The 15,446-nt window shown below is 42.6% G+C and overlaps 1 protein-coding gene across 2 annotated transcripts in view; it reads right to left on the bottom strand.

Moving 5' to 3' along the window:
* The window catches only part of LOC128016486 (zinc finger homeobox protein 3), a 152,341-nt gene that overhangs the window by 77,397 nt on the left and 59,498 nt on the right, over positions 1 to 15,446 (bottom strand). For both annotated transcript variants that reach the window (XM_052601015.1, XM_052601014.1), the window contains exons 2-3: positions 11,235 to 14,325; positions 8,093 to 8,589 (exon numbers count right to left, since the gene is read on the bottom strand). In XM_052601015.1, coding sequence (XP_052456975.1) covers positions 8,093 to 8,589; positions 11,235 to 14,289 — 3,552 coding nt within the window. In that variant the 5' untranslated portion in view covers positions 14,290 to 14,325. The remainder of the gene's footprint in view (positions 1 to 8,092; positions 8,590 to 11,234; positions 14,326 to 15,446) is intronic.

The following is a 15,446-nucleotide window of genomic DNA, read 5'->3' as shown; positions in this document are numbered from 1 at the left end:
AAGGGCTGTAAACTTACATTGAATGTTAGACCTTGAAGAATTTAGTGCTACTCCTTCATCGCTTTGTCTCTGGCCCTTTAATTCTCTGCTCTGTCAACCAACTAACATTTTTTTTTTATTATTAGAACACACGTTTAAAAGGAAAGAAAGAAAGAAAGAAAGAAAGAAAGAAAGAAAGAAAGAAAGAAAGAAAGAAAGAAAGCATTTGGGGATAACGTGCTAAACCAATTGAATCACTTCCTGATGACTTCACATCAACACTTTTTTAATGCAACAAACCACAATTTTAATTTATTATTGTAGAGCCTTTATCCTTCATTTCCCACTTAAAATAAAATAATACTAATAATAAAATAAAATAAAATTATCTTGGTTTCCCCCCTCTTTACATGCATAAAAGCACATGATGAGAAAACAAGGTGTGAAATGATTTTTTTTTCCAGAGGGGCCTCAATAAAAACCATATGACACCTCAGGCTGAACTGCTTAATTACAAAGGGATGAAAATCTGTAGTCTGCATCTGGTGAGAACATTGCCCCCATAACACTGATAGATTTACAACTCCCAGTCCTAACCTTGGACTCCAGTGCATGGCAATTAGGCCATGCATAAGATGTTCAAATGATGTCCATCTCTGTGGTGGTGGTGGTGTGTGTGTGTGTTTGTGGAGGGGGTATTTTTTAAACCCTGTGCTGCAGTTTTAGTCCTACTCAAAGCCTGATCTCAGCTAAGGTCTAAGAACTGTCTATGCTGAGGATTCTCTAACTCAGCCAGCAAGATTCTCTTGGACAAACAATTCCTCAACCTGTTTAACAGCAACACAACCACATTGACCAAAACCATGCGGATAAACAAACTTAGTCCAGTATCTACAGATCATAAACCAGTCTAGGTCCGCAGGGTCTAAATAAGCATCCCAGCATTCAGCCATTCCACAACGAAAGGTCCAGCACTTGCTGTGGAGTGGACCTTGAACTCACACATGTAATCATTCCTGAGTGTCCAGCACAAGAAGCATGTGGATTCCCTCGTTTCAGCAGAACGTCGTTATGAATATTCAGAAGAGAGACATTATCTGTGATGAGGGGGTGAGTGAAAAACAGTGAGGTCCAAAGCCTCATTGCATGGGTGGATTTATTTGTCCCATGGCACTCTTTAGCAGCCCAAAGCTAAACACTGTGTGTTTCCCAGCGCTCTGCCTTCCACTGAGCACCGAGAGCAGCCTTGTGGCCTGTGCCACTCACAGGCCATTAACCTGGTTGCTAAGTCACCGATGCTGGTGAACCTCAAAGAAAATGTACCTGCCTTGGTACCATTGTCATGTTCTGTGAGAAGGCTCGGCTTTTCCCATACATAGCAACATCATGATTGAAGGCTTTGTTTAAACTAATTTGACTCAAAATTTGACTAACAAATACATGTAAATATACAAAAATGCATTTATATAAATAAATCAACTGGATCAAATTAGGCTATTAAAGGGTAATTTTTAGGACTGAGCAATTGTCTTCTCACTATGGCAGAGAGACGTTGGAGGTGGAGGACGAAGTTGAGGAGCTTCTGATTGGAGGGGTGTGGACTGAGATTGCAATATAAATTATACAACTAAAATATATTTTACAAAACTGGGGCTGATACTACTAAGATAAAACATTGATTAAAGCATGTTATAAAAAGGCAAAGTTGCTAAAAATCTGGACTGGGAACGTAAAAGTCAAGAGGTTCAAACCCGGGGTGTAATCCATGAATGCAAGAAATGCTTGAGCAAGCCACTTAACTCCAGGGAGATTTTGCCTGTAGAAAGTGAACTTTTAAATAGCTTCAAAGCATCTACTAAATGTCAAATAACTACATAAAAAGGAGTCAGGTCAGTCCTTCACGTTAAATGCATGACAGTGTAATTGCACTCCACTCCACTCATCAATTAAAAAAAAAAAAAAAAAGATTAGCTAGTCAGTGTGATGATGTCCACCTTTGAAGAAGTCTTTATAACTTCCACTCTTTATCCTTTATAAGACACAGATATTCAGCGTACTAAAAAGAGAATTACAGGAGGAAAGATTGCAAGCATCAAGAGAAAACAAGGGAGAAGGAAGAAGATTTGGCTAGAGAAATATTTAGTTTTCCAGGCTGGTTGGATTAAAGCTATTTAACCTTAAGAAGAGAGCAGCGGAGAAGGACCACCCACCAGCTTGTGACCCAAGCTGGTTTGTTTTCTGCATGATGGGTATTTGCTTTGTTTATTAATTTTTCCAAATTCCACTCCTGAATCTGTTGTTCTATTCTGGTCCCTTAGATATGACTTAAGTATCTTGTTTTATGTATGTTTTTATATTATCATCTACCAGGCAAACTCTTTAAGTCTGATAACCTAGAAAAGTAATAGTGCACCTCTAATTAACACGCCACACAATCTGTGGTATCAGTTATGTCCATAGCTAAAATGTTGGGGGAGAAACTTTTCCCCGCAAAGTTTCTAATACTTAGGGGTTGTTTATATTGCTGCCTATGTGTACACATTCATTACAAACTACCACACTATTGTGCATTCATACTGTGGTGTAACACACTCTCTGATCCCTGTGTACACTCCAGTCCCCCATCAGTCTCCAATCCCCTGTTTGAGCTGATCAGGCAGCAGATAATAGGATCAACAGCTTCCTTCAGCAGTGGCAGGAGCATTGCTTAGTTGCTCTTGTCTGGCTGCCCAAAAAGGAAGAGAGGGGGGAGAAATCAAAACAAACAGCTATTACAACACAATAATATCTGCTCCTCAGCCTCTGCACAAAGATATACGCCCTCTTGCAGTCCATTTCCATATCCTTGTGCCTTTCTCCCAACTTTTGTAATATAGGACAACACTTAAAAACTGCATGGCCCTACCATGTGTATCTGGACCAGGTGTGCTGGTTTCTCCATTGTATGCACACACGCACACACACACTTAGAGAAGGTATATGCATGCGTAATCGTCAGCTGCAGCTGTGCAATGGGTCAGCGCCTTGCCTTACTGAGGAGGGGGCTGAAGGAATTGAGAAATTCCTGCAGACTTCCAGACACAGCTTTAAGCCCGCCCACTACTCTACAAACCAATGCCATGCTGTACAATGCCCCTCCCACGCTAACGGAGAGCTCTCTTAGCAAAACTCAGCTCCTCTTCTGGGGAGAAGCCCTCTGCCCCTTGTCTTAAAGGGAGCAGAGCCTCTGCTTGGCTTCTATGAGGCAGAGTTCAGCACCCTATGGACAAACCGATCTTATGATATAAATATATACATATGATGTATAAAAATGCAAAATAGTCTTATAATTATAAACTTTGGCGCATATAGATTATATGGACTGTTTCTCTGACTGGAGGAAGGCAGGATGTCTCAGTAGCAGCTCTATGGATATGGAATGGATGCTTTATTAGCGTGGTACTACCGGTAAATCAAAGCTCAGCCCTTCCTGGAAAAGCAGCAAACCTTTTTTCCCCACTGAGCACTATTACTGAACAATCACAGGCCAGCCATGATAATTAGCAGAGTATCTCCATCTAAACGAGCGCCTCTCTATCGCTCTCAGACCTGCATTCCCCCCTCCTTCCCATCATATTTCTCTCTGTCTCTTCTCTAACTGATGTCTGGAGGGACTTATGGAGTTTGGGTGTGGCGCTCTCTCTGGCATAGAGGTTGAGCTTCACTCTGTCCACAGATGAAAGATATAACCACCAGCCGTACCAATAGTTGTAAAATACTCCCTTGCGACTTTAACTCGAAATTACTATGCACTTTTATTTGATAATAAAAAACAAACACAATCTTGCTGGAGCCTGGGCATTCTCAGTCTATTTGTTTTTGGTGATTGGAGTCTGTTACCCTGATGAGGACAAGTCATGATAAAAATCATATTTAATAATGGAGGGTGTCTGCATCATTGATTAGGATTCTTATGTAAAAGGTGGAACGATATCTGAGAGGCACATACCTTTCAGTACAGCCGCTACAGCTAATCCCCGTCTACGCATTACTGTCTGTTTTGTTTTACTGTGTTTTTTCTTTGTTTTCTCCAGAGTGTAGACATTTTCCTTCCTCACGCCCCAGCTGATCTGGTTGGATTGCACTGGAGGGAAAAATAAGTAGAGAGAGTGCAAAATCCAGACGCTTTGTGCTGGATCCTGTGCCGCGCTTGGAGTGCAGTCAAAGCGCTGTTAGCATAGCTGAGACACATCAACATATGCTACGGGGTTCTGTTTGCAGAAGTTTTGGGCAGTAGTGAACAGATGACAGAATATGTGAACGTGTGTGTGTGTATTTGTACATGTACGAGGAGCGTGTAAATGTGTGCAGCACACAGTTTGTATAGTTTGTGTGTTTAATGGAGCGAGACCAGTACACTGGTGCTGGTGGTGTGGGGGTGAATGTTATGAGGCCTTTCTTGGGTAAAGATTCCCCATGTGATAGTGACGGCACTTTCTTCCTCTCTTTCCACGGCCAAGCGGCATCTGGAGTGGATTTTGTGCGAGCAGACACCGAAGAACATGATTACATTCAGTTAACTGTGCTCTAAACTGATTATGCATGTGCCAAGCTAATGGACTACATTTGCAAGAGGAAAAATAACATCCAATCAATCTCAATTATCCCAGATTGTACCAGCCCCTGAGACAAGGATGGTAGCCAGCCCGAAGCTCCTCCTCTTAGCTTGAAAGGCCTGCCTGGAAGACCTGCCTCTCTCCATCCTGTCTGGAGCGGAGAACCAAGTCTCAGACTCAAGGCTGGCTTGAGTGCAGCCCAGCACCTGAGACATGCTTACTCAGCATGAACAAGAACTCAAATATCAAGTGAATGTGTGCCCTACAGAGTGATGGTGTATGCTTGTGTATAAAAAAGTGGTGCAAGAAAAAGTTGAAGGAAGAATAATCATGCCGTATATGGATACTTCAAATCATGAAATGGCATTTGCAACTCATATTTTGGAGGTATAATTAGCAGAAAATGTAGTGCAGGACAGGATTGTAAAATTTCTCTCTATTACAGGTGGTTGGGGGAGTGGGGTTGCAAAATAAAAGGGTTCGGAAATATTAGCCAAAAAGGAAAGTCACAAAAAGGAATTACATTTTCATGAAAGATTATAAATTAATTGTTTAAATTGGAATAATGTACACAGATCACGAAAAACGAAAGCAACTAGTGTTGTTCTCGATTTCTTGTGCACTTTCATACACACACTATGTGGCAACTTTCTCTGATTTTGAAAACTGAAGGTTCCACCAACAATTCAGAACTTGAGAAGCCTAAGCTTTGTCATGACCTGGGTATTGTTGTGCAGCCCATCTGCAAGTGCTTATGGGGTGACCATCATAACATCATTCTCACCACTACAAAGCAGCCATCAAGCAGGAACTTGGAGGGAGCAATGGAAGGTAAAAGTTCATCTGAGATGAGTGCAAGACTAACTGATGGGTGTGTCTGAAACCAGAGAGGAACTTGGTCCTGTACCCTAGATATCAAAGTCGGGAAGCATCACCCCTGCTGTGCAGTGGTCTATGCGGATAGGACAATTCTCTCAAAGCTCTCCAAAGGCTTTCAGAACATTCCAATTCGTGGGGTGGTGGGGCAAAGTGTATTTTTAGACAGCCCTAATATGTGCTGCATACCACAGACTCTCAAATTATCCCATCCAGCTTAGCCTTCAGTTTAAACCTTCCTTTTTAATTCCAGTAATTACAGGCTCCAATTTACGGAGTTGTGCACACAAAGGGCCTGTTTAATGCAAACCAGTTTGATTTGGGCAAAGTGTCCCAAGGATCTACCACATCTTAGAGTTTGTTTATGCTGACTTGATGATTTATTTTCTCCCAGCAGGAGGTCGAAAAATTTTGCATTTTGTATCAGATTTCATTTGGATAAATAGTGTGTTTTTAATTTTCATTTCCTGTTTTACCACTTGTACAGTCAGCTTAGCTGAGCTAGCAAATCATACTGTTGGTGTCAGCCAGTCATTATGTCTATCAGGGCTATAAATTCACTGCAAAGTGAAGCCTGTGTCATTGTGGGGTTAGAAACCCTTGCTACAGCAAGACCTCAGCAGCAGCATGTGCTTATCGTCCTCTAATCACATTTGTATGTCATGAAAGACAGCTATAACTCAAACTGTGAATGTCTTAGTTTTGTGGGTAGGCCTGTCTCCACTGATGGAAGCTACTTGCTTGCAGGGCTTCCCTCTTCCTCTGTTCTGATCTGTGCAGCTTTTAGGGCTGAGGAACCATTTTAAGCAGCTTAAAGCTTACAAATTATCATGCTTGGATGTGTTGAACATTTCTAATCTGCCACAGAGTACTGAACATTCGCAGTTAGGCAGGCTAGTCTCTACTCTGCAAGCTCTCTTTCTTTACAGGGAACGTCGACAGTGAAAGTAATATTATATTGCTCTTAAAACATGTTGGTGCTAACAGTATATATCAATAATGTAAGTATGAGGTGGATGCTGGAATTTACCAGAAACAAACAAAAAACAGATCCATACGCATAAATTGCAGTTGGTGGCTATTTCTTGCCACAGATGCTAAAATTCCGGGTTTCTTGGGTATCGAACCCTGCCTGGAGCTACATGAGGCCCATGACTACAGCAAATCCTCCACGGGTCTGCCATGCACGTTAAGCCCCTTTGTTAAATATTTGAATCATTGTGGTATTTGTAAATACGCTTGTTGCGTGTTCCAGCTTGAGTATGGCAGACAATTTCGGCTCAGGCTTGTCTGCTTTTATCAACAGATGTAGTGGAAGCTGGTTTATGGCCTTCCCCTAATCTCCATTACAAATTAGTTAATCAGGGGAAGAGATGACTATCAGCCCAGGGCCAAGGTAATGACAAACCTTGACAATACTAGAATATCTCTGACTGTAAAGGGTTCATAAACGGGAAACCTGCAATGAAATCAATGGTGATTTGGTCTTAAGTCTTGGTAATTTTATATCAAAATGTAACAACATAGCTCTACCTCCAGGGAAAGTAATGTTAACCAAAACCCAAATAGCTATTAAGCCAATGTTTAAAGCTACATTATCATTTTTTTCTCTCTCTCTTGAAATATTCTGTTTCACTCTGAAGTATGTTAGAGTAGGTTGCAAATGCATGTTGTCTTCAAAGACGTTCCCTGAATAAAAAGCAAACAAATGTTTTGTATATTTTTGTTCCCTCTCAAAGGTTTAACACTTGAGAAAGGAGTGTAAATAAAGTTCAAGTAAGCATAGGCAGTGATGTACAGCTGAAATGGATGGTATGTGAGTCAGTAACTCATTGAGCAAGTGAGAACAAACGATAGATAGAGAGAAAGAAAGGGAGAATTAAGGAGAGAAGTCCCTGTGTGCAGTTGTGCCAGTCTAGGTTAAACACAGCCTGAGCTAGGCTCGCAAACACACAGGATAGGTGCCTAAATGGAATCAGGCCTGTTAGATTTATGGCCATTTGTTCAGAGAGTGTTCATCCATTGGCTATTATGGAATGATTAGAGTAGAAGGTGAAGCTCCAAGTCCGGTGAAAATCAATACGGCTGTCGAGAGCGATTCTGCCCTTCCCACTCTGAATGGTATTAGCACCAAACCTCTGTCTCTTCACACTTCTTCATCCTCTCTTCCAGCAATTTCATCAGCTGCCCTTCTCCCCACCATGCTGACCTGCCATGTTCCTCCCTCCCTCTAAGTGCCCCTGTTCTCCCCTCTCCACTGCATGCACATTAGACCTTAATATACTGCTCCGGGCCATCCCTCATAGATGGCCGTAGAGATGGAAAGTGCTGGTCAAATCAGTCATACAGTATGCTGGAGGTTTAAAACCCGTAGAAAGTCTAACACTGTGTCCTAAGCAGAAAGATGCTATCCTGTCTCTTCCAAGTTGATCGGCGTTTCGGTCCTAACCTCCCTTGACAAGCTATAAGGTATTTTGTTGTAGTGATGTACTGGGCAGCTCTGCCCAAAGTGAAATCTTACTGGTTCAAATTGGAGATTACTGAACATAACTTTTGTTCTGAATGTAGAGAGAATTATTACTTGAGGCTGGATTACTTGTCACATGGCACTTGGTTAGTGTAGGACCACCAGACTCACTCACCTTGTACAGCTTGAGACTGGCCTCATGGCGGGAGTTGACCGTGTGCATCCGCAATTTTTCCAGGCTGTTGGTATAGTAGTCGCAGGCATTGCATTTGAGGTGCACAGGGTTGCCAATGGCCACGCACTTGAGGCGCCACTCATTGCCCTTGCCGCCTTCCTTGATGTGTGCCACCAGCTGATACTTCTGCACATGTTTGTCAGTCTTACAATGCAGTTGAAAGTTGGCCTTGAGCTGTGTAGTGTAGTGGCACAGCTTGCACTGGTGCGAGTCACCCACCACCGCTCTCCACTCCTCCTCTGGGAGCGAACGCTCAGCGCCCATGTGCAGGCCAAGCACATCCAGGTTGTCGGTAGTGAAGCGGTTGCACACAGCGCACTGGAAGAGTTTGAGGGAGGGGTCACTGGTCTGGGATAGGCTTTCACCCAAGGTCATCAGCTCCTCTGAGACCAGCTGTCCCCCACTCAGGCGTAAATCCATTGCAATGTCCCCTCCAACTGAGAGCAGAAGACACAAAAGTGATCACTGATCTGTCAGACAGAATATTGATCTTTCACAAGTACACCGTCTCTTTTAAAATACAGCATTTAGCACTCATTTTAATTTTCCATAAATTTTCATCTGAAGCAATTTGGGACATATGGACACATGGTCCAATACAATGTACCAGTGAGGGTTGGACATTTCATCTGTTCTGATTTTCCCTCCCTCATTTAAACTTCCTCAAGTTACAAGAATGTCCTGGGAAACAGGGAAAAGGTGCATAGTTCAGCCTTTTAACAAAGAGTCATGTTTGTCTGTGCAGTCAAAGTGGATTTGCTCTCCAGGATAATGTGCAAATGTGTATTTATCTACATAATTTTATTAAATCAAGATTATCCTTTCCTTTGAGCTTTGCTTTGAGAAAGAGTAAGAAGAGAGAGAGAGAGGAGGTGTGGATTTACACAGCCGTGCACTTTCAGAGCTCTGCCATTAAATCAACTCCAGAGGCTGTGAGCAGAGGCGCAAAAATGAAGTTATTCAATCATTACCTGAAATCTAAACAGTGCCCAAGCTACATTATTGTAAATCATCTACAAGCATCTTTTCACAAAATAATAATATCTAAATTTGTTCTTTCACCTCTGATTGAGAACTAATCGATCCACCTGCTTAAAGTTTTTGAATTTATTATTATTATTATTATTATTACTTTTATTATTATTATTTTATTAATGTATTTTTGCGGAATGAAAAGAAGGTTTGGGAGCCAAATAAACTATATATTCAACAACAGAAGATCAAGGCATCAAAGAACAGCTTGAGGAAGACGCTAGAGGCTGAGATTTGGAGTCAAAGGATGCATAGAAGCTGTTGCCTCAATTCGATGATCTTCAATCTGTCACTGCCCAGATTGAGAGCACCCGCTGAACCAGTATGGCTTTACACTAAATTAATTCCAACAGCTCCTTTTATTTATTGGGGCAGCATGCAGCCTGCTCATTTCACCATTACTTTCAGCTTTTAGTGCAGGGTTAGAAAGACCTCTGACAATCTCCTACAAATCATTTTAAGATCCACCACTCTGAGGAACACAGTTTCTATTTATAATGCTTTCTCTAAATTTTGAAGATTCCATCTTTTTCAGCAGTTTTTAGGTTTTTTATGCCTTTAGTTGCCTTTGTTTTTTCAGGTTTGATAAATATATATATATATATATATATATATATATATATATATATATATATATATATATATATATATATATATATATATATATATATATATTTTATTTCCTTAAACCTCTCATGCAAATACCTTTAAATCTGTAGGTTAAGTTCAGTAATCATGACCTCTTAAGCATGACACGTAAGAACATCATTTGAATATTTAGCTTTTTTTTGTCTATATCAATGTTTAAGTAGAGAAGAAGGTTTATATATATATATATATATATATATATATATATATATATATATATATATATATATATATATATATATATACACAATGGAAGCATTATAGAGGCATTAATCTGAAAGTTGTACTTTATAAAAAACAAAAACAAAATGAATTTATATTATGATGACCAGAGTCCGGAGGTCTAATTTGTCACTAATTTGTCACATGCAGATAACTAAATCTGATATTTAGTTGTGTGAGACTTTAAACATATGAAAGTGCACTGAACATTCCAGATTGTATGCGTAATGGTTCCACTGTTCTTTATAAGTCTTGTGCCTGTCATTTCTTCCCTGTAATATGTTAACTGAACATTCCCTCACCGGAAAACCAACCAAATGGCTAGAAGAGGTAGATTAAAAAAAAAAAATAGTCACAGCAATCGATTCCTGTTTGTGTCTTTGAACTGGCAAAAAAATTGAAACAAGTCTGTGCAAATTGTGGTCTTAGAGCTGGCATGCCAAATTTTCTACTATGCTCCTGAATTATCCTCACAAGGCCCCCTTTCCTTCCTTTTTTGACTATGGTAAAGCTGCAATTACAAAAGCAGGAAAAAGGACAAGCCGATATGCAGTTGTAGTTGCATAGTATTGACATGAAAACAGTGATGTTTGGTATGAGCCTTGAGGACAGGGCCATGTGGAACACTCCCCTGGCCCCAGTCTACTCCGTCACACTATCTTTCACGAGAAACATGGGGGCAGCAAAAGGGGGAATTTCCCAGCCAAACTGACCCAGATAGAATGACCCTTAGAGGATGCGAAAAAATAAACCAAAGCTTGGGTGTTAAGAAGATGTGTGTGCCTGTCTTTCCTATTCGCTCACTTTCTCTTTTTCTCTCTGTGCCAGTGTTGCAGAAGCTGAAATCTACAAGCAAGCACTACATGAATATACTAAAACCACATTCTCATAAACCTGCTGTACCAGATATGTGTTTTTTCTTTTTTTGCTTTTTTATGTGTCAGCCTATATACAAACACATATAGTCAAACTATTTTTATTGTTTCATGCATTAAACTAAGCATGTCTACATTAAAGAAAAAATAAAATTCCTTAAAATATAACACAGAATTATATATATATATATATATATATATATATATATATATATATATATATATATATATATATATATATATATGAAATTGCAGATGAAAAGTTAAACACAGAGACAGTGTTATCTGTAACTCATTAAATTTACCTAATGCTGGGGCAAGAGCCGCCATGTTGTGGTCCAGATGAAAACCTCCAAGCAAGAACTGGGCATCAGCTCCAGATGGGTCCATCTTAAGGCCCGGTGGCAGGCTCATGTTTTGGGTCAAGTAGTATTGGTACAACTCAGCCTCTGAGGGTGAAGGCATGGCGTTTAGACCAAGCCGGCCATGCTGCATTTGGGTCATGTTCTGCTGAAGCAGCATCATGTTGTGCATGTGTTTCTCGCTTGTCATGTGGATGCGCAGGTTGCGTGCTACATTGGTCTCATAGTCGCACACCTCACACCGCCAGGTGGGTTTGCTTTTTGGCTTGGTAGGTGAAGGGGCACCACAGGGCCCTGCCATGTGGGTGGAGGACTGCGCTGGATGATGGTGATGACTAGGATGATGGCTGCTGGCCTGGGTAGCAGAAGAAACAGGTACCACGCCTCCAGGTCCATGCCCAAACACCTGTTCACCAGCGGTTGGAATAGTTCCTCCATTTTGTAATGTCTGCATATTGTTAAGATGCTTGTCAGACTGCATATGAATGCTTAGGTTGCCTTTGGTGGTAGTGGAATAGTTGCAGACCTCACAGCGGAAGGGCTTGTAGCCACAAGTGTAGCTCTCACCACGGGCAAGGCGAGGGTGACTCTGTCCACTGCTACAGTACACACAGGAGTTTCCAGAGTCAGGGTGCTTCTCCTTCATGTGGGCCTCCAAGGTCTGCTGGTATTTGTAGTGCCAGTTGCACTTGGGACATTTCAGTGTCTTGCACGAATTCCGTGAGTGCATCATGGTCATATGGCCACCCAGTGAACGAGAGGAGCCTAGGACAGTATCACACTTCGGGCACTCCACCCCACTCCCTGCACTGCCCCCAGCCCCATGGTTCTGGGTGCATTCAGTTATTCCTGACATGTCACAAGCAGCTGTGTGATGGAGGTGCATGTGAGCATTGGGTGAAGGGTGCGTGTGGTGGTGATGGTGGTGAAGGTGGTGGTGGTGGTGGAGGAGGGCACCGTTGTCCTCATCTCCCTCTGCTGGGCATTCATTTGGTTCAGGAGCTGTGGCACTATCTCGATTGGCACTTTCCTCAGCAGCAGCATTGGATGCAAGAGGGGAGGATGTGCTCTCAGAGGAACATGCAGCCCCATCCTCTTCACCCCCTCTGTCTGCGACTGCCGCCATTGCCGTGGGGACTGTAGACCCCTGGCAGTTAAAGCTTAGAGAGAGATCTAAAGTTGTCCCTACACTGTCTGCAGCCATCCCATCCTCTGACCCTCTGATAGAAGAGGAGGACATGGAAGCGGAGGCTTTGCTGCTGAGTGCGGGGCTGGCTGCAGAGAGACAAGCTGAAGGCTGGAAAGCGCTACTAGGCATTAATAAAGGAGATTTGGAGATGCTTTGGTTTGAGACAGCCAGTTCCCCCATAAATCCGCCACCGATGCTGCTACTTCCACTACAGGCCAGTGTAGTGCCTTCATCCTCTACATCTTCATCCTCTTCTTCTAAAAGAAGCTCATCCTCTTCCTCTGAGGCCATCTCCTCACCGTGAAGGAGAGCCTTCCTTTCACAGGTTTCTGCATCCCCGTCCTCCCCTCTATGAGTCCCCTCTTTCCCCACAGACCCCTCTGTTCTCCTACCCTGCTTGGACAGAGTGTTGGAGTCTTTGGCTGGGCCTGGGGTAGAGGTATGGGAGGTTCTGGGGCTGCCAAGAGCCCCCAGCGTGAGGAGGGCTTGTTGCTGGAGACACGAGTCAGAGTCTTTGTTGAGGAGGTTATCATCTCCCACACTACTGCTGCTCCCTTCTAAATGAATCCCACTGAACGTGCCATAGAAACTCTGGCCTGAGTTCATGGGTACCAGGGTTGGCGGTGGAGGAGAGCTTTTATTTTTTGGTTCTAGGAAGCTAATGAGTGGTTCTTTGTCTTTCCCAATGCCCTGTATAATTGCAGATGCATGCTGGTGGCCTAAGAGCCTGCGCTCATCCTCACACAGGGTCATGCGATGGTCATGGACTGCATGAGTGACAAAGGAGCGTGCGTAGCCAAAAGACAACTTGCAGAGGAAACACATGAGGATGGGCTTGCCTTTCCCATAAAGAGCCAGGCCGTCAAATTTGGAGAAATCCACGTTGTTGGGAACATCTTTGGATACGCAGGACTTCTTGGCAGACCCGTCGCTGTTCAGGTAATCTTTGTTGCTTTTGTGCCGCACATCAAAGACGCGGAAACTGTGCAGGACAGGACTGAGGCCTGCCAGGGTTGAGGTATTGGGGAAACCTTGGTCTGAGGAGCCGAACCATTTTCCAAAAGACGAGGCTATATGAAACGTGTTGATGATCTGAGGGTACACCGAAGAAGAGGTCCCCGCAGGTTCCTCTGGTTTTCCCCCACTGGGGAGAGAGTTTGAAGGGAGCAGGCCTGGTTCCATGCTCCCATCACTTTGGATCAGCTGGCTGAGACTCTCCACAATGTAGGCAGAGCCATCAGGCTGGTAGACTATCTCTCCAGCCAGGTTTTCCACATCACTACTCTCGTCTTCCTCCTCTTCCTCTCCTTCTTCGCTCCCACTCTCTGTGACTCCACTCCGATGGGAGGGCTGTTGCCGCATGAGCAAGGGCATGCCCCCTCCACTTGGCACCATAGGTACACCAGGGAAGGGGTTCAGACTAGGAAAACAGCTGTCAATCTCCATTTCATCCAATTCTTCTAAGTCTTCGTCCTCTTCTCCACAGCTCACTCCCTCCTGCTCCTCCTCCTCTAACCCCTGTCTTCTGGGGTGCAGCCGCCTGGTAGTGGAATTATCGCTGGGAGCCTGTGACAGTGTTTGCTGCTGCTGTTCTCTTACAGCCTCACAGGGTGTGCTAGGATTCTGGAGCTGGGCTGCTTGGGATGCAGAGAGAGACAGAGAATCCAAGGAAGGGGACTGGTTACAAGGTGGGACCTGTGTGTTAGGGTGATCGTTCCAGGGTTGTGGATGGTGCTGCTGCTGGGATGGGGCGGAGGAGCCAAGCCCATCGTCTGTCCCAGAAACCACGGGAGACTCACAGCTTTCCATGCTGATGCCTACATGAGGCGTTCATCGCATCCAGGCCTGATGAGAAAAACGAGAGAGAGACAGGTTTAGTCTTGTGAAGCTGAACATTCAAGCAGACATACAAGGCATCTTGATAAATAGTGAAGATATGTACAGTGAGTGGGTAGCAGCTTAATGTATAGTAGATTAGATGAGAAACAATAGTCTGAGATATAATGGTGGAAAATGACAAAGTGCTCATTAGGTTAGATTAGGTACTTAAGCACAATACCTCAGACAAGCACTAATAAGGCAGCTCAGATGCCTCATCCTGTCATATCAGCCAGTTACCATCTTTTATCTAGACCTTCCACACAACACCCGGAGTCTTCTATGTTCCAAATCCTGCATACATTTTTTTTAATTAACACTGAGTATGAGAAACAGAGTAACAGAATAACTTAATGGATAAAAAAGCTCCATTGTGCTGCTAATTAGACACAGTGTAACCCACCATCAGCACATGATCCATCTCACACCCAAAGAAATAACTGAAGTTACAAAAAATATATTAGCCATGCTGTTAAGACCTCCATTATAGAGAGATCCCACACACAGAACACACTGCATGAATAGATGATGCCAATATGGTGCATTTAGAAGATGTGTATATGCCTTTTACAGCAAACATTTATATTTATGTACATAAATACAATTTAGAAAATAAGATTTATTTATATCATTTTTTAAGCTTAAAATACAACAGTAATGTTGGTACTTCAAATGATGTACGTATAGATCAAACATCCAATAAACTGCACACTTTTACAAAAATATATTAGCCATGCTGATTTAAGACCTCCATTATAGAGAGATCTCTCACACAGATCACACTGCATGAATAGAAAATTGCCAATATGATGCATTTTTACAGCAAGCATTTATATTTATGTATAAACAGTAAATACTGTACACACAACATATAAATTAAGATCTGTTTATATTATGTTTTAAGCCTTAAATACACAAGCAATACTGGTACGTGATGTACGTATAGATCTAGCATCCAGTAACCTGCATGTTTAGCCTGGTTTTAAACACTCCTCTGCCTCTGAAATAATAAATGAGAGCGAACTTTCCAAAGGGGAGTGCTGCCCCAAGCAACTAAAAAGCCATGAGCAGGCCACAATTTCAAGCAG

Source organism: Carassius gibelio, chromosome A7, assembly GCF_023724105.1.
Source record: "Carassius gibelio isolate Cgi1373 ecotype wild population from Czech Republic chromosome A7, carGib1.2-hapl.c, whole genome shotgun sequence".
NCBI lineage: Eukaryota > Metazoa > Chordata > Actinopteri > Cypriniformes > Cyprinidae > Carassius > Carassius gibelio.
Note: the sequence above shows the minus strand (reverse complement) of the source record. Positions and strands in the feature narration are given on the sequence as shown.